This window comes from Desmodus rotundus, chromosome 13 (assembly GCF_022682495.2).
Source record: "Desmodus rotundus isolate HL8 chromosome 13, HLdesRot8A.1, whole genome shotgun sequence".
NCBI classification, from domain to species: Eukaryota; Metazoa; Chordata; class Mammalia; order Chiroptera; family Phyllostomidae; genus Desmodus; species Desmodus rotundus.
This window is the reverse complement of record NC_071399.1, coordinates 91,076,240-91,100,527: the sequence shown is the minus strand read 5'-3', so window position 1 is coordinate 91,100,527 and position 24,288 is coordinate 91,076,240. Positions and strand designations below refer to the sequence as shown.

Below are 24,288 nucleotides of genomic sequence, written 5' to 3'. Positions count from 1 at the left end.
CTCACTGTCGAAGCCCAGAGGAAGAGACTGAAATGGCATCGACGAGCCTGGGAAGCCACTGAGACCTACTGTGTGAGACAGCAGCGCCAGACAGAAAGTCTCTGTGACCACTGCCCAAGTGTGAATAAAGCTGCGTATCTGTGGGCAGCAACCCACAGAGGTGCCAGATGAAGACCTGGGTATCGCTAAGGACAGAAGCCCTGGGCCAGTTGCACAAATCGGAGAGAGTGTGGGGTTTGGGCAGAAAGAATGCTAACACTTCAGACAGGCTGGGTAAGTGCAAAACTTAAATTACATCCACATGGGGAGCTGGAGACTGAACCGTCACACCATATATGGTCCACCTCATCTAAAAAATAATTGTCACATAAAACATTACAATAACGAGAATTAACTTCCAACTAAGTAAAAATCATCAATCTAGAAATGACTGGAAAAGCACACTTAAGAATCTCAAGGAGATAAAGCTGTTTTTGAGTAGCTTTCATTAAAAGAATAAATTATAAAATCAAAGTAGGTACAATAATACAGGGCAGAAGATGAGAGCCAAGCCAGTGGCATTGTTCCCTCTCGGACCTGTCCCCTACATATTGTGCCACCGTGCAGTGATGTGGGTTGCCCCACCCTGGTGAATACCTAAGGCTCCAGGCCTTACAATGTAACAGGCTTGCAAATACAAAAAAAACATGGCCCAAATGAAAGAACAGATCAAAGCTCCAGAACAAATACAACTAAGCAATGAAGAGATAGCCAACCTATCAGATGCACAGTTCAAAACACTGGTCATCAGGATGCTCACAGAAATGGTTGAATATGATCACAAAATAGAGGGAAGAGTGAAGGCTATGCAAAGTAAGTAAAGAAAAATATACAAAGAGAAGGAAATGGGGGCTCAAATCAATGATTTGGAGCAGAAGGAAGATATAAACATTTAACCAGAACAGAATGAAGAAACAGGAATTTAAAAAATGAGGAGAGGCTTAGGAACCTGTAGCACAACTGTAAATGTTCCAACATCCGAATCACAGGGGTGCCAGAAGGAGAAGAGGAAGAGCAAGAAATTGAAAACTTATTTGAACAAATATTGAAGGAGAACCTCCCTAATCTGGCAAAGGAAATAGACTGCCAGAAAGTCCAGGAAGCTCAGAGAGTCCCAGAGAAGTTGGACCCAAGGAAGCACACACCAAGGCACATCATAATTACATTACCCAAGATTAAAGATAAGGAGAGAATCTTAAAAACAGCAAGAGAAAAGGAGACAGTTACCTACAAAGGAGTTCTCATAAGACTATCAGCTAATTTCTCCAAAGAAACCTTGCAGGCAAGAAGGGGCTGGAAAGAAGTATTCCAAGTCATGAAAGGCAAGGACCTACAACCAAGATTACTCTCTCCAGCAAAGCTATCGTTCAGAATGGAAGGGCAGATAAAGTGCTTCCCAGATAAGGTCAAGTTAAAGGAGTTCATCATCACCCAGCCCTTATTACATGAAATCTTAAAGGGACTTATCTAAGAAAAGGAAGATGATCAAAAATATGAATAGTAAAATGACAACAAACTCACAACTATCACTAACTGAACCTAATTAAAATAAACAAAAACAAAAAGGAACTAAGCAAAAAACTAGAACAGGAACAGATTCACAGAAATGGAGATCACATGGAGGTTTATCAGAGGGGAGGGAATGGGGGAGAATGGGGGAAAAGGTACAGGGAATAAGAAGCATAAATGGTAGGCAGAAAATAGACAGGGGGAGGGTAAGAATAGTATAGGGAATGGAGAAGCCAAAGAACTGACATGTACAACCCATGGACATGAACTAAGGTGGGGGCAGGGGGGATGCTCGTGGGAGGGGGGTTGCAGCGCAGAGGGGAGTAAAGGGGAGAAAAAAATGGGACAGCTGTAATAGCATAATCAATAAAATATATTTAAAAAAAACAAAAAAAATAATACAGGGCAGAAATCACAGAGAACAGGGTTAGCCTCTCTCAATCCAAAAGGAAGCCAATAAAGGACAGAGAGCAAATGGAATAGAAAGAAAACAAATAGGTAGTTGGTAGATTTAAACCAAGCCACATCAATAATCACATCAAATATAAGTGGTGTAAACACTCCAATTAAAAGCCAGAGATTATCATATTGAATGAAAAAGCAAGAGTAACTATATGCCACCTATAAAAACCCACCTTAACTACGAAGATACAAATAAGTTAAGAGTAAAAGAATTTTTAAAAAGATATCCCATACTAAAATGAATGAAAAGAAAGTTGGAGTGAAAATCTTGCATGTTTTTTAGCAATATTTTTTCCTGCTCTATCTACTTGGGCAAAGGAAACAAAAGAAAAAATTAAAAAAGAATTGGAACGACATCAAACAAAAAAGGTTTTGCACAGCAAACCATCAACAAAATGAAAAGACGACCTAGTGCATGGGAGAACACACCCACCAGCGCTACATACACACAAAAAAGGGTTAATGCCCAAAAGTTATAAAGAATTCTGACAACGTAACACCAGAAAAACAAATGACCCGATTAAAAAGTGGGCAGAAGACCTGACTAGACACATCTCCACGGAGGACAGAGAGCCTGTGGGCACACGAAAGGATGCTGGATGTCACTACCATCAGAGCAGTAGGCATTGAAACCACAGTGAGATGTCGCCTCACCCCTGACCGAGTGGTGGGAGAAGGAACGGGGCTGACAGTGCCCATTGGGTCAGACAGCCCGGGCCGTTCCCAGGCGAGTGGACTTTGTGGAGGCCCAGGAGGGGCTCTGCCACTCCAGCCCGAGCCCAGCCCTCCTGCTCTCGGGGAGGGTAGGAAAGAGCACAGGGTTGGCATCTAAAGATGGGGCACCATCGTGGAGCTGTCACTTGGTAGCTGTGACTGTGAGCGAGCTGTAGTTTAATGTCTTGGAACTCGATTTCGTCACCTGCATGTTAGAATAGCGGTACCTGCCTCAACTGCGGAGGATGAAATGAGAGGGTGGATGCTAAAACTGTGGGTAAGTTTTTAACTCGTTGGCATGCTAGTTATTTTATAACAGCGCAAAAGCAAGTTTGAAGGTCACGTCATTGGATAAAAAGTGAGAGGCTGGTAAATCCATCTGCTTCCACAAAGCAAGTGGGAGAATTTCTGACCGGCTGGATTGAGTTGCAAAGCACTCCTAAAACTTCTTTACTTCTAAAAAATCACATTATTCCCCACAAATAACTTTGGAAGATATTTGGTTTCCTCTCAGTGAACCATAAACCCACTTGGATCCAACAGCCAAATCACCCCTCTCCTTTGGGAGAAACTGGTTTTATAAAAGCAAGCAATCTTCGGTTAAACAAAACCTGCCGTTCGAAACTGATACCGCAGAAAGTACTAACGTGCATATAAAGCCTCTTTATCTTCCAACAAAAAGCTCAAAAAAATAGGCATCCAACACATTTTAAAAGCTCTTTTGCAATGGTGAGAAGGCTTTGCATTTTAAAAGTAACATGGTATTTATTATAGAAGACCTAAACATTCTCTGATTTATCTTCTCAAAATATATCATGTCCTATACCTAAATAATAAGAAATAAAATGTTAATTCTTTGGAAAAGGAAAAAAACACATTAAAACTTGATTGGTTTCGACCTTCACCTTGAGAATTGATTTGGCATATTGTAACCGGTATACACAAGCATAAGATTATTATATTTTATGAAAAAAAGTGCGTACATTTACCCCTTAACATAATTCAAGGTTTTAAAATAGTTGTATAAAAGCAATTATTAGGATCACAGGATCTGTGATGATGGAGAAATTAGTTTACATAAATCTTCACCTTCTATGCGAACATAAGGATACAATCATTTAGAGTAGTGTGCACTGGGCTAATCTCGTAAATCCTTTCTAGGACTCATCCCTGCTGCTGCAGTCCACTCAGAACGTGACGGTCAACGCCCGCAGCTCTGGCGAAGAGGTCACGGGCAGGTTCATAGTGGGTGAGTCAGGCTGCCGCCCTGTGCCTTGCGTGTGGTGGTCCCTGAGCAGTGAGCTCGGTGGATGAGTTTGGTTTTTCTTCTCAAGAATTCAAAGGTATTCATGAACAACCAATGAATGGGTTAAAAAGTATCATGCTGTGGGGGCCACAGAAAATAATTAGCATCGCGGGGGGTAGTCTGAAGTATTTTAATTAAAGTTATTTTGAGTCCCAGAAATAGAGGGCCATGCAAGGTACTACAAGAAACATAATGAGTATTGCAGGATGCAAAGGAATCTCAGAGACCAAAGGAAAGTAACCAACGTAGTTGCCCTCAAGAGAACAGACCAGGGGCTGAGATCCAGAAGTTCTGCCTCTCTTTCTCCCTCCCTTGTCCCCTCCCCCACTCTGCCTTGTACCCCTCCTTTCTAGAGTCATTTGCCATGCCTTTCCCTTGGGTATCACAGCCACATCTGTTCCAGCTCTACAGGAGCTCCGGGACCTCTCTGGTTCCCCATCTGATTGGCTGAAGCTCTCAACACCAACCAACTCAGTCTTCAATGTCATGAATTCTAAATCCACAATGAAGTATTCTAATTGGTCCAGCTAATATTCAATCAAATGCCCCTGGGTGGGCTATGTGCATCCATCCAATCAGCTACGGCCAGAGAACGTGGGAGTGAGGTCACATGAAGTTTTGCACAGTGAGAAAAAGGATTAGAGCGAGTAACAGCCCTGGCCGGTGACTCAGTGGGTTAGAACGCTGTCTCCATCCGCCAAGGTTGCAGGCTGGTCCCCGGTCAGGACACGTACAAGAGTCATCCAATGAATGCATGAGTAAGTGGTGTCTCGCTCTCTCCCCATCTCCTCTCTCCCTCCCTCCATTCCTTTCTATCTCTAACATCAATCAATAAAAAAAAGAAAGCAAACCAGCTGGTAAAAGGAGTGTGTATACGTTCTCTACACTATCAACATTCTACGGATCTGCCAGATCTAAGAAATTGGATGGCATTTTTGATTATAGGAAAAGAAACGAGAGGTATACTGCCAACACAAACTGTAACTCTCAACGTCTCTTTCATTTATTTTTTATTTTTATTTTGCGTGTGTGTGAGAGAGATCAGGTCTATTGCAAGAAAGAGTAAGAGAAAATGGAGGGGCAGGAAGGACAGAGGTGGAGACACAGCTTGAGAGGGGTTTTCCTCCTGGGCCTACTTTCCCTCCGCAGGCCTCAGAGGCCCTGCCGGTGATCTGCCCGATTCTTTTGCATCAAAAAGTTGATTTTGTGCATCATTTCCGTGCTGCAGACCTTCCTCCAGCAAGTTTCATAGTTTTCCCTCAGTCGTGGGTGGCCAGGCTTCTCCTAGTAGGGGCTTCACTCCAAGTCCTTGGTGAGCCCATCCACGTTGCAGATTCTGTTTAGGGTCCTGCACACACCTTCCACCTTCCCTTCATGGACCATCACAGTCCTGGCAATGAACTTCAGGTGTTTTGCCATGACCTTGCAATTAAGTGTTCACTCTCTGCAGGCCCCTGAGCCTTTGGAACACAGCCCTCACAATGCCTGCTTGCAACTGGGAGCAGAAAAAATCAGTGTCTCTCTTTTTTGATGGCTGTTTTTACAAAACAGAATAATGTTACATTGGAAACTACAGCCATACATTAACCCGATGATTCCTTTTTATTAAACTAATGCAAGAACTCCACATTTTATGGTGTTTTAATCTTGGTAACTTATTCTAAATAATTAATTGTATTTCTCTTTTACTTAGAAGTTTGCTTGACCACTAAGCCCAATGAAATTCTCAGTGGATCTAGGGAAAACCTGAGTTTACCCAGCATTCATGTTCTTGAAACTTGCCTAAATCAAATCATCTGTTCTTGATTAATTATATAGTACAGTCATTTCTTAAAATTCTTTAAATGACTGTAGTTTTTAATAGTTTGAGGGATTTCTGCCCATTTTTGTCATTTATTCAACAAGCATTTATTGAGTGCCTATGAGCTAGTTTCTCTATGCTGCCCACTAATTAATAATATATGAAGAATATGTCATTATTTCTTAGGAAGTTCCAAAAGTAAAAAACTTTTTATATTCTTAAAAAATGATTTAACAGAAATCCTCAATAAAACCTCCTGAAATTGTTACATGGAACTCCAATGAGTAAAACTCTACTGGATAAATTATTTCCACTGTCTCTCCCATAATTTTAATCTCAGATAATTTGACACTCATCGTGTAGTGGAAATCCGTGTTTACATGTAAGACGCGTCAGTGGCCCGGAAGAGGTAAAAGTCCCTACCGAGGGCACTGAGTCCCTGGGTGACCACGTCTGGGTGACTACGTGTGGGTGACGGCTCAGAAGAGCAAAAACACAGGCAACTCTCAAAGAAAAGAAGGCAGACTTCCTTAAGAGAAAGAAGACAGCCCTGGCTGCTGTGGCTCAGTGGATTGAGTGCTGGCCTGCGAACCAAAGGGTCGCCAGTTCAATTTCCAGTCTGGGCACGTGCCTGGATTGGGGGCCAGGTCCCCAGTAAGGGGCACGCGAGAGGCAACCACACATTGATGTTTCTCTCCCTTCCTTGTCTTTCTTCCTTCCTTCCCCTCTCTCTGAAAATAAATTTTAAAATCTTTAAAAAAGAGAAAAAGGCAGAAGGGCAGAGGAAATAATCTCAGTGGGAGCCATTTTCCGGGGTGACGTTAGCCATTCAAGTGAGCCTTTCATAAGTCTTTTCAGACTACAAAGTCGCATTTCAGAATACAAAGTCCTCACTGGGTTAGTACTCAAAAGAATGCATATTTAAGTGATGCGTGGAAGAATTCAATGATTGTTGGCAAGCTTCAAAAACCTGAAAAAATTAACTTAAATAATTTGTGCATACATATATTTGATATAGATTAGCACGGGTTTGACATAAATTAAGTAACATCATAGATTTAGACTTGGAACTTAAAATTTTAATCATAACATAAAAAAACTTATTGGTAGCAAACTCTAAGTATTCAGTAACTTGCTATTGAGGGATGTCAAGGAATGTGTGCACACAGAGACTGCGACACTTTGTAATAACCTGTTTTCATTAACCCTTCAGGTCCCCAAATGGTGGAAGTCCAGAGTCCACAGTTTCAGGTCAATTCCAAAGAAGGGAAGCCGCTGTTCACTGTTGATGAAAGTCAAGCTGTGGTTGGCACGGACAGACTTCGAGTAACTGGTATGTGGCAGCTCTTGTTATTTTATTGGGATGTCGTTGACATCTAACATTGTATAAGTTTCAGCACATGATCCCACGTTTGTACGTATTGTGAAGTGATCGCCACAATACGTCCAGTTAACAGCCATCACCACGTGGACTTACGAGTTTTTTCTCGTAGCAAGAACTTTTGAAATGTACTGAAGAGCAACTTTCCAATAGACAAAGCAGTATCCCAACTACAGACCCCTGCTGTGGGTCACATCCCATGGCTTCCTCAGTTTATAGCGGGAAGTCTGGACCTTTTGATTTCCTTCAGCCATTGTATACACCCTCCACCCCCTTACCTGCTGAACCACCAAGATGTCCTCTGTATCTAGGACTTCAGTTGTTTTGTTTGTTTTGGATTCCGCATATAAATGATTCTGCATATAAATGAGATCATAATGTATGTGTCTTTCTCTGTCTGACTTACTTCACTCAGCATCATGCTCTCAAGGTTCGTCCACGTCATCACAAATAGTACGATTTTCATCTCTTTTAAGGCTGAGTGATACCCCATATCACATCTTCATTCCCTCTTAAGGAAAACCATACCCCATGGAATTCACTTCTGCAAAAGCAAAAGGCACTTTTGGCGCATTTAGTCTGGGATCTTTCAGGCAGATAAGAAAAAATAGTTTGAATTTGTTGACTTTCTTTTTTCTTTTCTTTTTATCCTGGCCAAAGGATATGCTTACTGATTTTAGAGAGAGGGGAAGGGAGGGAGAGAAACATCAATGAGAGAGAGAGATACCCATTAGTTGCCCCCCATACACACCCTGACTGTGGACAGAACCCGCAGCCTAGGCACGTGCCCTGACTGGGATTGAACCCACGACCTTTTAGTGCACAGGATAACACTCCAACCAGCTGAGCCACCCAGCCAGGGCTGCTGACTAGTCTTCACGACATTTCTTTGGAAATTCTTTGGTACTCTCCTAAAAGAACGGCATCCTCCTCAGATCTTTTCTTCTACCCCATTATTACCCTTTATCTACCTCCAACTGGCGTACCCCAAAAACTCATCGTGAATTCCTATCCCATCTGCGCATTATTAAAGCATCTGTTTCCCACATGACCTTTGCAAAAGAACCTTCTACCAAGTCTCTTTTATTCCCATTATATCAGGTACTTGGATTCCCTATATTTTTACAAAAAGCATTTCTTTCTTTGAAATAAAGATAAGATGGGCCTCCGATAGGACTCATTTTTCGGACCGAAAGGAAGAAACTTTATTTTGAAAAGTGTTCAGAACATGTTCTAAATTTACTTGCTGAGCTTCTGTGAGAGAAGGAGACACACAGAGGCGGACACCAGTCTGTTCACCCCGAGCTCACGCACTGCTCCGAGAGCCAGAGCAACAGCTGGGGAGGTGCCGACTCCCAGAAATTAGAAAGTCAGTTTTCAATACTTAAAAAATTTTCTTTTACTTTTCTTTTTTAAACCTCATTTTTATTGTTGACACTATTACAGATGTCCCCATTCTTCCCCGCTTTGCCCTCCTCCGCCCAGCACACACACCCCCATCCTGGCCATCACTGCACTGTTGTCTGTGTCCATGGGTTGTACCTGTATGTTCTTTGGCTCATCCCTTCACCTTCTTTCATCCAGTCCCCTTTCCCCTCCCGTCTGACAGCCATCAGGCTGTCCCATGCAACCACGCCTGTTTCTGTGTTGTTTGTCAGTTTATCTTGTTCACTAGATTCCACGTATAGGAGAGATCATATGGTATTTGTCTTTCCCTGACTGGCTTATTTCACTGAGCATAATGCTCTCCAGGTCCATCCATGCTGTTGCAAAGGGTAAGATTTCCTTCTTCTTTATGGCTGAGTAGTATTCCATTGCGTAAATGTACCACAGCTTTTTTATCTACTTGTCTACTGATGGGCACTTGGGCTGCTTCCAATCTTGGAGATTGTAAATAATGCTGCTGTGAACATATACTTTTTCAAATTGGTGTTTTGGGATTCTTAGGATATATTCCCAGAAGTGAAAAATGTTTTAATTTTTTCTATAATTTCCTGATGTGCTTTAAGAAACACATGACACGATACAAATTTTACTTACAAAATCTAGAGAATGAGTCAAGTTGCTATTACCTGAAAGTTTTCAACTGAAATTACTTCTCTTTCATTTTGAGGGCTCATACTGCTTTCTAGATCTAAAATTAGCCTGCATATTTTAAATTGCTTTAAAGTCATATTTTTACAGGAACCTACTGAGGTTGCGGTGTCCCTGGGAAGGCGAGAGGGCAGTTGTGCCTATTCTTTTCCCGACACCTCAAACAGCGGCACAAACTTGGCCACAAAGATCAGAACCTACTCGCGCTTCAGTGAGCGGTCCACACGTTTTCTCTGCTTGGTGTCCGCACTTCACTTTTGTAAAACTGGTGCATCTTTGTTTTTCGTTTAGGGCCTGAAGGGGCTCTTTTTGAACATTCAGCGGAGACACCCCTCGTAACCGCCAACCCGTTTCAGGAGCTAAGGTAAAATTTTGTTCAAATGTAAACACACTCTCTTATCGCAGACACCAGCACAGGTGCTGGAATAATATTTTAGCTGTTGTTGCGAGACTGCTTTTCATTCCATTAGTTGTCTCTATTCTCATGACTCTGCATGTAACTGGTCGTTACTTACTACAATTCAAGGGTAGTCGAAAGTCCCGATTCTCCACTCATACTGTCTCTGCACCCCGGGCCCCGACTCTCCCTGCTGCCTTCTTCCGTTCGGGCCCTGTGCTTTCCTATAGTCTATTGCTGCCTTCAGGTTACTCCTCTCTAATCCACCCATCACACATTTCATTTTGTTAGCAGCCACTTACCCAGGGCTCCAGCAGAGGATGGTGGCTCTGGGGAGAGAGCTGAAGGGTCAGCCACCAGGATCCCTGGGCTCAGTCGCTCCCCACACTACAGAGGCCATCTCTTGGGCAGAGCACTCTTCTCCAGCAGCATCAGCCTGGGGAAGCAATGGCCCACCTGCAGGAATCCCTTTGCCCCACCCTGTGGAGCTTAAGGCTGCTGAGGAGTACAGCTGGAGGCACATTCAGTGATTAATCCTAGCAGAAACCCTGCAGGTGGAGGCAGATCTCAGAGCTTTGAAACTTTAGCTGATCCTCCCCCAGGCCTGGTGCTGGTAAAAGACGGCCTAGGTGTGTAGTTTGATTCTTTCAGCACACACCCAGGCCCAGCAGGGGGTACCATGAGCTGTGGGTCATGGCTAGCTCCAAACAGGAAGTCCTGGGCCAGTCACAGGCAGCATCCGACATAGGTTTGCACCAGAGTCTTTGCAGACCTACCCGATACATGGAAACAAACACAAAGAGGCAGCCACAATGGGGAGACAAAAAAAAAAAAAGGCCTCAAATGAAAGAACAAGAGAATTCTCCAGAAGAAGAGCTAAGTGAAGTGGAGGCAAGCCATTTATCAGATATAGAGTTTAAAGTAATGATTATAAGGATTCTCCGCAGCATGAAAGAGACAGACAAACCATTAAAAAGGACCAGTCAGAAATAAAGAATGTGCCCTGACTGATGTGGCTCAGCAGGCTGAGTGCTAACCTGCAAACAGAAAGGTCACCGGTTCAATTCCCAGTCAGGTCACATGCCTGGGATGTGGGCCAGGTCCCTGGTTGCAGGCATGCAAGAAGCAACCAATCAATGTTTCTTTCACACTTCGATGTTTCTCTCCCTCTCTTTCTCTCTTCTTTCTCCTCTATCTAAAAAATAAATAAAATATTAAAAAAAGAAATAAACAATGCAATATCGAAAATAAATAACACAGAAAGGAATAAACAGTAGGTTTTATGAAGCAGAGGATTGAATCAGCAATTTGGAAGACAGAGTAGGAAAAAAACCAAGAAGAGCAGCAAAAAGAAAAGAGAATTAAAAAACAATGGGGAGGATTTAAGCGACCTTTGGGACAATATGAAGTGTAACAAGTCTACATCATGAGGATACCAGAAGGAGAAGAGAGTGAGCAAGGGATCAATGACCTATCTGAAGAAATAATGACCAAGAACTTCCCTAACCTGGTGAAGGAGAAAGACACAGAAGTCCAGGAAGTGCAGAGAGTCCCAAACAAGACGGACCCAAAGAAACTCACATCAAGACACATCATAATTAAAATGGCAAAGCTTAAAGACAAGGAGAGAATTTTAAAAGCCACAAGAGAAAAGCAGGTAGTTACCTACAAGGAGCGCTAATTAGACTGTCATCTGATTACTCAAGAGAACTGTTTCAGGCCAGAAGGGACTGGCATGAAATACTCAAGGTGGTAGAAAGCAAGGACCTACAACCAAGGCTACTTTACCCAGTAAAGCTATCATTTAGAATGAAGGGGAAATAAAGAGCTTCTTAGATAAGAAAAAGCTATAGGAGTTTCTTACCACTAAACCAGTATTTCAACAAATGTTAAAGGGCTTGCTTTAAAAAGAGAAAAAAAAAGAAAATATTTAAAAAATAAAATGGCAATAAATAACTTTTTAAAAATCTATCAATAATCACTTCAAATATAAGTGGCTTAAATGCTCCAGTTAAAATATATAAATCTTGAAATTAAACAATTCACCTTATGTTGTCCCACCAGGACAGAAATTCTGCGAACTTACACAGCAGGTCCTTGCTGAAAAGATATGGCAAAAGAGTATTCTCTTTTTTCCTAAAAGGTGATACTAAGGGAGGGTCACAAAACCCAAGCGTTACCACCAAAGTGAGTGAGAGAACAATGGAGTTGCAGGGAATGGCTGGCGGAATGTGGTGGGGACGGAAGGCACAACCTCACATGTACTGATGCACTCAGTTGCCAGGGACTTCTGCACTGTCATAATTTACCTCCTCTGGTCGTCTGCTCGACCTTCAAAGTGATCAACGTTACCTTCATTTCATACGAGAGGAAACTGAGCTCTGGACGGTAGGCTGTTCTCAGGCACCATGGTAACAAAGCAGGCAACTTCTGATTTAAATCCAGCGCTGCCTGTGAACCCCATGTACGCTGCTCACTCTCCCGGCCACCGAGTGGGCCCTGGGAGACTTGATCTTCCATCTACTTCCCGGCCCCACTGACTTATCATACGGCAGTCACATCTACTTCCATAGATTCTTGCCATGAACTGGCTTTGGCTTTTCATTGCTGGGTCCAGTAGCATGCCTGTTCTTGGCCTGAGTAAGGTAACCATGATTCTAGAATATCCTAACTGACCTGTGGAAACACCTAATGCAGATTTTATAGGGTTAACATCATGGTGCATTTATGTACGTATCTCTGAAATATACATGTTTAAATGTCATAACGCAATTTTGACATTTGCTCAAATGGTACTTGTAGAAGGATGACAATTAATTATTTTCTTTAAGAAGAGAGACAATTAACTTGTATTTAAACTAGAGTCTATGTGCCAGGATCTACGATGGATGCTGGTTCTCCAGTGACAAAAGGCACGGTCCCTGATCATGCAAACACGTTACAGCAATGCCATTCATGTGTGATGCCAGTACATTTCAGTGAGGGCACAGGACACAGAGCATGAAATCTCCCCGGGGTGACTGACGTGATATGATGAAGAAGGAAGCACTTTAAACTGAAGCTTAAGGAATCAGCAGAAGTGACTCTGGTACTGTAAACTGGAAATTCTCTGCCACCCAGTAGGGATGTGATGCTGATTACATGTCATTACTTGGCCCTGGCCAGTGTGGCTCAGTTGGTTGGAGCATCGTCCCATAACCAAAAGGTTGCCAGTTTGATTCTTGGTTAGGGCACATCCTGGGTTGTGGGTTCGATCCCCAGTATGGGCACATATGGGAGGCAACCAATCGACGTTTCTCCCTCACATCGATATTTCTCTCTCCCTCTCTTCCTCTCTCCCTTCCTCTCTTTCTAAAAAACAATGAAAAAAATGTCCTCAGGTGAAGATTATAAAATAGTAATGATGAGTTATTATTTGCAAACTGCTGGGAATGCCTAGCACGTAGTCAGTAACATATATGTGTATTCACTGAATAAGTAAAATGAGCAGACATGGAAACATGTTTTCCTATTTGAGACACTTGTAAACACTGGTTTGCTTATTAAAAGTTTATGAATATTGCTCAAGTAGAAACCAAGAAAAGCTAATTTCCAGGCTCCGTAGTAAAGAGCTAATGTACGGGCAGAGCAGAGTGGGAGCTAAGCCAAGATACTTAGGAATTGGGGTCCCGTAGAGAGCAGAGGCGGGACTACAATAGATTATGGGGACTGAGCGTCCAAGCTATAGCCTAGTCTGCGTGAATGTGAGGCTGAGAGTCCATGAAGATTCTTAACTCATAAATCCTGCCCCCTCCCGCCCCCGGAAGAGATATTTCAAACAACTTGCACAATAGCACAAGGATGCTGCAAGAAAGATTATTACCTTGGGTCGTGGGTTGAAAAAATTAGAAGAAATCACGAATTACAAGCCATCACTGGCCATGGGAGGAGGACTGAGTCTACACTACCTCATTGTAAAGAAGCTCCACGCTGGAAAACTAACATTAAAAACTGCACCGAGTCTATGACCCTGCAGGACGATAAAAAGAAAGGGGCACTACGTTAAAGAGATTATTCTATTATCCATAAAAAGATAATAGCCATAAAAACACCCATGGAAAACAACTTTTGCTGGAGATGAGCTTATTAAAAGAAGAAGAAAAAAGATGAAAGGATAAAGAATTGAACTACCGTTGCTAAGAATTAGCAACCACTACAAGTTAACCCCTAAAACTCTAGGTAGTGCAGGAAGGTGAGGGGACTGTAAAACAGTTCGGACAGAATCCTCATACAGGAAAGGAACTTGAATACAAACATAAGGTGAAAACAAGTTGCCTCTTCTGTGAACCGACTCATCTCCTTTGCTTCTTTAATGACTTTGAAAACTGAATCTGTAGGGATTAAAATACTCTATACTATGAATATTAACCTTTTTCTGTTGTTTCATTAACTTTAATGTTTCTACACTCAAATTTAGCAGTCCTTTTCTTTTATTACATCTAGATTTTAAGCCGTTATTTCAAAGACTTTCCTGCAGGAAGAGGACTTTGTCAGCCAGGTTTCTTGTATGGTTGCATCTTTCTCATTTAGATCCTTGATCCACTTAGAGTTTATTCTTGTGTGAGGTGTGAGGCATGAGGTCTGGGTCTGCTTTTACCTTTTCCAACTGGCCAACGAAGGTGCCTGCACCCAGGCGATTCATGAAAAACTCCGCCTTTGCCACTGCGATGCGAAACCCCACGTTCCTCCTGTATGAAGTGTCCGGGGCCGGTGGGCCTACTTCTGTACTCTCTGCTCTATCCCATTAGCTCATCTTTTCAAGTGGCGGTCCCAACCTTGTTGATTAAACAGGCTTTAAAAGGTATTTTAATGTCTGGTAGGACTACTCACACACACACACACACACACACACACACACACACACTCACTCACATGCTTACATGCTCACACACCCTCATAGCTTATCGCTTTCAATATTTGCCTTCTCTTGCCTATTTTTCGGTATGAACTTGAGTCGCAATTTGCCTAGTTCAAGCAAAGCTTACTCTTCACCAGCAGTAAAATCTCAGACAGCTCTCGTAGCAATATTTTCTCTGATGTGTCTCCCCGGGCAGGGGAAACAGAAGCAAAAATAAACCAACGGGACCACATCAAACTAACACTGTTTGCACAGCAAAGGAAGCCATCAACAAAACGAAAAAACAACCCACTGAATGGGAGAACACATTCTCTAATGATGCATCTGATGCGTTAATACCCAAAATTTATAAAGAACTTATATGAGTCAACACCAGAAAACAATCTAATTAAAAAATGGGCGAAGGACCTGAATAGAGACTTCTCCAAAGAGGACACAGAGAAGACCAATAGACATATGAAAGGATACTCAATGTCACTAATCATCGGAGAAATGAAAATTAAAACCACGCTGAGATACCACCTCACACCTGTCAGAATGGCCATCATCAATAAATCAACAAACAACAAGTGCTGGTGAGGATGTGGAGAAAGGGGAACCCTAGTGCACTGTTGGTGGGAATGCAGACTGGTGCAGCCACTGTGGAAAGCAGTAGGGAGTTACCTCAAAAAATTAAGAATGGAACTGCCTTATGACCCAGCGATTCCACTTCTCGAGATATATATATATATATACATATATATATATATATACCCAAAGAAGGCAAAAACACTAATTCAGAAGAATATACGCACCCCATGTTCATTACGGCGTTATTTACAATAGCCAAGCTACGGAAGCGGCCCCAGTGCCCGTCAACAGACACGTGGACAGAAAGGCCGGGGCACATGCACGCAGTGGAATACTGCTTGATCACAGAAAGAATGAAATCTTATCATTTGTGACAGCATGGGTGGACCTGGAGGGTGTTATGCTCACTGAAATTAGCCAGTCAGAGAAAGACAAATGCCACACGATTTCCCTCACATGTGGAATCTAATGAACAAAACAAACAAACGAAATAGAAACAGAACAGATACAGAGAAAGATTGATGGGTGCCGGAGGGTTGGGATGTCGGGGGACTGGGTGACAAAGCTGAAGGGACTAAGAAGCACAGGGACCGGTGGTCACAGAACAGTCGCAGGGATGTAAAGCACAGCGCAGGGAACACAGTCAGTGATATGATAACTGTGTGGGGGGCCAGGTGGGCACTGGAAATATCGGGGTCACTCTGAAAAGTGTGTGACTGTCTCACTGCTATGCTGTGCACCTGAGGCTAATACAAAATAATTTTGAATGTGAAGTGTAATTTAAAAAAAGAGAATTTTATTTCATGGAAATGTATTATATTAAAAAACAAACAAGCAAAACAGAACGACAACACACTCATAGAAACTAAGAACAAATGATTGTTGCCGGAGGGAGGGGTGGGAGATGGTACGAAAGGTGACGGGGAACACAGCCAATAACAGTGCGACACCTTTGTACGGTGACAGACTATTCCTCCGCGCAGTGTGGTGGACGCACCCTACTATGGAGATGTCGGGTCACTACGTCGTACGCCAGCGGTCGACATAATACTGCGAACCATCTATAATAAGTAAATGTGCGCAAACCTTTGGGGAATTAGTGAATTCTATTTATCTTTATTTTAAAAGGAATACAACTAAAAACTGACCTGCTTTAGCAACCAAATTGTCTTAATTGTACTTTTTTTTTTAACATGAATTGTGTGTGTCTACATGTATACACACACACAGTTGATTTGTTTATGTATTTATTTGCGTAGATTTCTGTGAGGGTTCAAAACTTTTTACTCGTCATAGGTCACTGGTAAATATTTATATATTCACATATTTGAAGAAAAGGGTAGATATCTAACAGGCAAACTAAAGCACAACAGAAAGAAAAAATTAAATTATTTTCTCTCGGACTCTTCATCATGCTTGTAGAAACGTATATACTTCAGAGCATTCTAATCGCAGCCTTTTTGATGACGTGAGTCGTAAACTGAGCTAAACTGAAATACTTCATCTTCCAGGCTAGAAATGATGGCAAAGGGGAAGAGATTTGCTCTTCTTGAAGCATCATATTATAATGAGGTTAAAAATGAGTAATTGGCTCTGTGGAGGCCCTTTGGTGGTCATCTGGTCTTTGAAACAGACACCCTTCCCCAGGGTCTTCAAGTTCACAAACGGTTTGGCTGAAACGGAGCAGACCTTGACCTGTGGCTTACAAGTCTTCCCTGCCTTCCTCTTACCCTCCTCCTTCCCTCAATCCGGGCAGGACAGGAGGAGGCAATTAGCAAAGGTCAAAATAGCAAACGGGTGTCAGCCAGACCAAGCTCACCTGGAAATACCAGTCTTCCCCCCAAACCAAAGCCCAACATCATGTGACCAATAAATAAATCCAATCGTTAAGTGTCTCTGAGTTCTCTCAAACTCGAACTGAGATTTCAAAATATGTAACAGGTCAAAGTTCACATACTGAAATGCACATAAGAAAATGAAACTTTGTTTACTATAACAAATGTTGGTAGACGAAAAACTTGCCAATTAGAGGTGGCAGCCATTTGACTTAAAACTCTATCAAATGCATATTCAGTCAATTCAAAAGCAAATTCCTGATCAGGGTGCTTCTCTCTTCTTAATCATTTCCCTTTCTCTCTCCTACCCACCCGCAGGCTGAACTCACCCTTCAGGAGGATACAGCTCCTTTTCTATTCTGTTCTTCCTCTCCTAGGTCTTTGAACGTTCCGGTCCATCAGCCTTCCAAACTTCTGGGTGGGGTTGGGTTGGAGCTTCGGAAAAATCTTTCAAGTGATCCCATGGCGCCATCTGGTGGATGTTCAGTGTTTTCCAGGCAGAGGCACATTTCCTGGTCCATTTATTCCTAGAACTTCTGTATCGTGTTTGACTCCATCACAACGAGATTCTTTTAAATTTTACGAAAACAAAGCCAGCTGAGACCAATCTCCATCCCGTGTATTAGCGCCATCAGTTCAGTAGTTTTCCAAAAGAAATCTTTGCACCTGTCCTGTCCTCTTCCTAAATTAATTAAAAAAAAACCAACCCCCCCCCCCCCCCCACAAAACCTAAAGGCCAAACGTACATTCTAGTTTATGAACATAAAGCAAATGCATGCGCTGCCCTTCAATTTGTCTTTTTCTCAAACAGGTCTGTGCTTTAACTAAGAAAACAGCTCCACAAAGTTATTCTCAAACGTCATGTCCTTGTGGGGTGGCAGGCCAGCGCGCCCCACCCGGCATCTGAGCCTTCTGCGCAAGGGCAGGGCTCTCTACCGTCCCCTCTGTTTTTAGGAGATACTAATTCCATGCACTCTCACTGATAGGACGTTAATTTCTGGCCTTTTCCACGACAATGCACAATATATTAGCATTCAAGGATGATGTGAGGGTACCGTCTACCTCATTCATTACATTCTCTGTGCGAGGCTCTTCGCCGCGGGGTTCCTGGGTGGCTCTTCGCGAGGCCATCTCTCCTGGTCTCTTGCTCTCGTTTCAGATTAGAATCCCCCACGCGAAGCCTGAGCATGGACGCCCCGCAGGGCGTTCACATCAGGGCTCGGGCCGGCAGCGTCCAGGCCCTTTCTCAGATGGACATCGTTCTTCATGGCGGTGACGGTCGGGTGAGTCCAGAGAGCAGGCGGGATGCGCGTGTCTGGGAGGCGCCAGCAGGTCAAACTGAAGGTCGTTGGTGAAGAAACCGTAGGAAAAGCGTAGAGTAGAACATGTGAAACAGAGAAAAAGTTCATTGGACATTGAACGAAGGTCCAGGAAAGGTTGAAATAATTCCACATTCAGGGGTGTCCAGCCCGCGGCCCATGGGCCACCTGCGGATGGCTATGAATGCGGCCCAACACAAACTTGTAAACTATTTAAAACATGATGAGATTTTTTTGTGTGATCACACATGGCAGTGTATTTGCTGTGTGGCCCAAGACAACTCTTCTCCTTCCAAGGTGGCCCAGAGAGGCCAAAAGGTTGGACACCCCTGTGCAGAATTGGATCGAGGCAGCTTTCTTTGACTGATATTCGTGCCATCCAGTCTGTTATTTTCGGCTTTGAAAACACACTCCGGACTTGTAGAGTTTACGGGGACTGTGAACGCTGCTGTTCCCACAGTGGCTGGGCTTGTCTCCTGTGGCCCTCACGAGGAGGAGGGACCTGGAAGTGATGGCCATTATCTGTCATTGCCCAGAGCGCTGGGCTTCCACGAGCCACGTTATGCTTGGGTGAAAACAAGATCTTTAAAAGTTAACCACAATAAGGATAAAATCTGGAACTTCACGTCCTGAGATAGCGCATCACTGATACGGGCCAGAGTCACACCAGGCTGCAGAGCGCATGCTACTCAACCCGGATTGTTCTAGCGCTCGATCAATGCGTGGACCACCTTTCTGAGTTCAGGGAACATCAGCTTCTCTACCTCACAGGGCTGTGAGACACCCATAGGGGAATAGGGGTGACGTTTTGAAATTACACTAAATTTAATATTAATAAGAGGAAGTGTAGCTGAGGCAACAAGCAGAGGCTGTGTGAGGCAGCTGGTGAGCGCAGACCGGCCGTTCTGAGGCCTGTGAGCAGGTAAAAGTCGTCTGCAAAGCTCCCTCGAGCGTCCACTTAAAGAGCCGTGGTGCCGGGAGCAGATAAACGCAGACGTGGAAATCAGGAATTCTGGAATCTTGCTACTAGATCACAATGTCACTGCATACGTAAAACCTGGAAAAAACATATACTGACTATAATTTTTAAATAATAGAACATTTCCTCCCCCGTGAATTAGGCGTCACTTTATAAACAGCCCCGCCTGACCCAGAATTGGAGCTCTTCTCCCTCATTCCTGGGGCCCCGTTTAGAGAAAGGTGACCTCTGGCCTCCCACAAAGTCCTGTCCCACAAAAGTGAAAGAGGACGAGCAGGGAAACGGTGTGTGAACTACCAGCAACTAGAGTTTGCGGGGGCAAGATAACAACTAGAAAGAAGATTGACCAATTGTTCGTAAGAAAGGAGAGAGGAGCAGCGGACAAGTGAGAAAACAAGAGCATGTGGGCAAGGGCCGGCACCCACAGAACCCACAGCATGGGGCGGGACGTGTATAGGTTCTGCTTTTTTAAAACAACACCCATTAGATTCCTTTTCCTCGGACAGCCTCAGAGCACAAGGGGACAGCTTTGCCTGTAATGTCGCTAACGCTGCTGTGGCAGTGGTCAGCCACGTCCAGGGTAGGGGGGCAGCCTGCAGACGGCAGTTTATTCTAGGATTGGGGTTCGCCGATGAGAGCCCCATGAAAGAGGGAGGATGACCCTTGTGGGCCAGGAAGAACATCGTGTCCACGGCAACTCTTACTGCCTTCGGTTACGGAAGAGCTTCCAAATCTCAGCCAGTGGCCGTCTGTTTGCGTTTCAACTTAACTATAGCAGGAACATACAACACAGCAGCTTTCGTTTCATTTTAGTTGGTTTTTACTTGTCAGTCCACTGCTTCTCCGCAGCTAATGGAAGGCAGCAGTTTCATTATTTTAAAATTTGGGGAAATGGTTGGTGGCAAATAGGATTTTATTTGCCTTTCACGGGGAAATTAAATTAGGAGAAATTCCCACATTCGCAGGTAAAACATTACTTAGAAGAGTCTATTTCTGTGGCTTGGAATCGGTCCTAATGGGAAAGAGAAGATGGTTAACAAAGTCAACTGATAAACACGAATCGGCACAAGAATTCTATTGCTTGTCAGCTCGTTCTGAAAGTTACTGTGGGGGGTGAGCATCATACATGTTCCTAGTTCAACTAGCCCAACGGGTAAAGTAAAGATGACTCCCCTCCCAGCTGGAGCAGGAATTGTTAACACCCTGCCTGAATGTAAAATAGAGATGGGGTTTAAAGGATTCAGGTAATATGGCAACTCAAACCAGGGGCTTATTCATTTTCTCTGCAGAGGGAAAACGAGTTTGTTTAGAGCGTGTTGGGAATAGGGGTTTCACGCTTGTCCTGTGCATTCCTCCTTCACCATGTAATGTCTCGTTGTCTCCCAAACAGCTCGTGCTTGATGCTGAAACTCTGTGTTTACCCAAGTTGGGTCAGGGGGCTCCGGGGCCTGCAGGCAGCTCACAGGGCCTCTACGAAATTTGCGTGTGTCCAGATGGGAAGCTTTACCTGTCTGTGGCTGCCGCACGCACCACGTGCCACGAAAACAGCCACGTCTGTCTCTGAACCAGCCACGTCTTCTGTGGAGCACTGCTTTGTTTTGGGGAACTTGAAATACCAACCTCAAGCGACGTGAGACCCTGGGAAGCGGAGCGGGCGGATGGCAGGAGAGGACACACCTCCAAAAGGAGCTCAGAAAGAAAAGCGCGCCCACGAAGGTGTTCGGATGAGTGGTGTGCGGGTGGGCGTTAGATGCAGAAGTCAAGGAAATATCAATAGACTGCGTTCATCCCACCAGGTTGTCATCAAAACCGTGTGAATTTCCTTCTCCTTTCTTGCACATGTCAATCTACATGAGACACCGAACTGCTGTGTGGAATTAATTTGTGGTGTTCCAGTGTGGCTGTCTAATGCCCCGTACAAGTGGCATTGGTCGGCACTGAAATGCCCCCACGTCCTGTGAGGTGCTCCCCTCACTCACTCAAGCCCGCGAGTTCTCTCTTCATTCTAGTGCGAAGTCGTGTCACGGTTCACAAGAAAGTCCCTAGGTCTGAAGGGACTTCGAGGTTGCTGTGATTTTCAATACGTAGTCACAGGAATAAACTACACAAAATTAATCATGCTTTCTGTCTCGTCAGTGAGCAATAACAATCAACCCAAATTTGCCTCCAACTTCACAGTTTGAGTGTCTTACTTTCTCTAAGCCCCACAACTCTCTGAGGTAGGTATTATCTTCCCCCAAGTCACTGCTGATTAAAAAAATGGTTCAGGAAATTAGATGGTGACCCTGCACCTGAGCAGCTGTTTTCCCTTAGAAAGACTTGGGTGTGTTGTTTCATTCTATCCAAAACGCCAGTTGACATGGTAGCCGATGCGGATCCCCGCCCTCAGGATCCGGTGTTGTGGCGACAATAGACAAATACAACAGACTACCGAGTCCTGTGGAGGACAAGGGACGGCGGCCACTCTCTCCAGAGGAGAGCGCCCCGACCCTTGCCTGGACAGGCATTCATTGCTTTTCTGGGCACATTACATCGAGGATGGTCCTCATTTACTATGCCCAGGTTCACTGTAGGCGATTACCTTTTACCGACAACAAAGGACAGAATACTGCTAATTACTTCAAAGAGAAGGATGTTACAGCTCAAGGGGGAAAGTGGTTGAACTGGTTACACTCCACACTTGGGAGGTTTAGCACAGACTTTAGGAAGTCAAAGATACTTAGTAAACATTTGCTGCCTCAATTCAGGGTGAGGGAGTTTTAGCAAAAGCAAGTCTCATAGCAGCCTAGTTACAATGCAGGCCTGATTCCCCAGGGGAGAACCTATCCGTGGACATGGGTCCTGCCCGCCAACCTCGCTCCCCACTGGCTTTTCCGAGTGGGGGCTGGGCCACATTTCCCATTCTTGGAATGGTTCCCCACAGGGAACTGTGTAGGTGAGAATATACTACTTTAGTGAAGAAACGAGAGTCCAAATGGCCTTTGTCACCCAGGGAGGCCCAACAGCAAGCTGGTGGGAATCATGGCTCCCAATCCTGTGGATTTACCTCTACACGACAGACACAAGACTGGGTGTAACTTCGTAGAATCGGACTCTGTGAAAATGTATTTAGTGCCAACTGCTTGTGTAAGTTGCTGTTATCACCCATGAAGACAAGTTGGCTATGTGTAAGCCTCTCGTCTTTCACACGCCCCTCCTCCCAAGGAGCGGTGGGTTTGGTTTGGGTTTGGGTTTGTTTGGGGTCTGACAGGCTGTCATAATTAGAATCCCCCAGCAGTACAAGGTGTGTGTGGGGGGGGTCAATAGCATCTCAGCTTTCCAATTATGGGATTTACAACTACAATCACAAGTTCCAATTCATTTTCTACAGTTTCAAAACCGAAAAAGAAAAGTGAGCTCATTTCTAATGCTGTTTTACAGGGTGGTGTTCATTGAACAATGGGTAGCCCACTTGTAACAATTTGACTTTAAATTGCAAGTATGTGTGAAGCCTTGAAATTACAAAACAAAACCACAGTGCTCCCTAAGCAGTTAAGAGCAAACTCAACTCCAAACTGCTCCTCCAGTTTCACAGGGGGTGCGTTCTTTTAAATTATAAGTTGTTCATTCATTTCTGTTTAAGTCTTGATTTACATTAATGTCTACTTTCTTGCTATGACATTCCTATTGGCATAGTAAATAGTGTTGCCAATTTTTGGATCATATTTGCTGTGTGGTTCCATGTTTGGGCAGAGAAATACCTTGAGGCCCAGCTGACATAACTAACGCAGGATCACCGTGGAATGTTTATACGCTGGCTTGATTCCCACAGTTCATGTGAGAAGAAAAATGGTGCTTAGCCGGGGCCAGGGTGGTCGCGCTGGTTGGAGCGTCGTCCCATAGACTAAAAGGTCGTGGGTTCAATTCCTGCTCAGGGCACAGGCCCAGGGTGCATGTTCACTCCCTGGTCGGCATGCATACAAGAAGGCAACCAACTGATGTTTCTCTCTCCCCCTTCCTTCCTCTCTCTCTCAGAGCAATGAAAAAAAATGTCCTTGGGCAAGGATTAAAAAAATGGTGCTTAAATGAGAAAGTGAGGTCAAGAAGAAGTATCAAGGAGAAAGTAGGAAGAATAGAACCTTTTAAATAAAAAGTATAAATTAGACTTTTTTTGCTCCTTTGCTTTACGGCATTATCGTGAAAGAAATTGTTAAGGATACCTACATTCTCCAGAGTGACATAAGAAATTTCTCCCTGGTTACAATGAAAACTTTTGGAAGGGCTGTATTCGCAAACGTATTCCATAAATACGCTCTTAAATACATTATACAATGTCATTTAAATCACCATCAAAGGTCCAAGGTCATGACTGTGCACATCACTAACAAGGTGCATAAACCGACACCCCTGATACCAAGTGATAATAGACCATCGAGTGTCGATGTTTTAGTCAAAATCCTTACTTTTTTCCCATTTCCAAACCGAGTAGACACAAGAAAAAAAAGATCAAAACACCAGCCTGACTACTAAAGAACTGTGATTTGCAGCAAAATAGAGTGTCTAAGACCTAACAGCTGAGTGACACACGCGTGCTTCCTGTCCCGGGCAGAACATGAGGCTCCAAAGCCCCGGGCTCACTATGCAGGGCAGGGTGGCCGGGGGGACAGGGCGCACTCCTGCTCCGGAGGCAGCCAAGTTCAAACCAGGATGGGGCGACCACCCCCGTCCAGGCCCTCCCTGTCCACCCACTCCGCGGCTCAGCCTCTGTCCCTCTGGGGAACAGTGGGAGTGGGTGGGAGTCAGTCTTCTGAAAGGGCAGAGCTCCCCACCAGGGCTGCGGAGTTGTGTCTGCCCTCCTTTCCTTCCCCCATTTAAAACACCCCTTCCCGCTCGGCCTTAGCAGTCTTCTCGGCATTTAAATTCCACCTCCAGTTCACTGCTGCGTGGAAACTGAACAAACGTTGTATCAAGTACTAAGAAGCAGGCGGAACAAGGAGCCCTAAGGG

The 24,288-nt window shown here is 44.1% G+C and overlaps 1 protein-coding gene and 1 pseudogene across 1 annotated transcript in view; one reads left to right on the top strand and one right to left on the bottom strand.

Moving 5' to 3' along the window:
• SGCG (sarcoglycan gamma) overlaps positions 1-21,418 on the top strand; it is a 29,833-nt gene extending 8,415 nt beyond the window's left edge. The window contains exons 4-8 of the mRNA XM_024566931.4: positions 3,886-3,973; positions 7,045-7,164; positions 9,598-9,670; positions 18,165-18,288; positions 20,694-21,418. Coding sequence (XP_024422699.2) covers positions 3,886-3,973; positions 7,045-7,164; positions 9,598-9,670; positions 18,165-18,288; positions 20,694-20,867 — 579 coding nt within the window. The 3' untranslated portion in view covers positions 20,868-21,418. The remainder of the gene's footprint in view (positions 1-3,885; positions 3,974-7,044; positions 7,165-9,597; positions 9,671-18,164; positions 18,289-20,693) is intronic.
• On the bottom strand, positions 5,183-5,449 carry LOC112313393 (small ribosomal subunit protein bS21m pseudogene; annotated as a pseudogene).
• Positions 21,419-24,288: the final 2,870 nt, after the last annotated feature.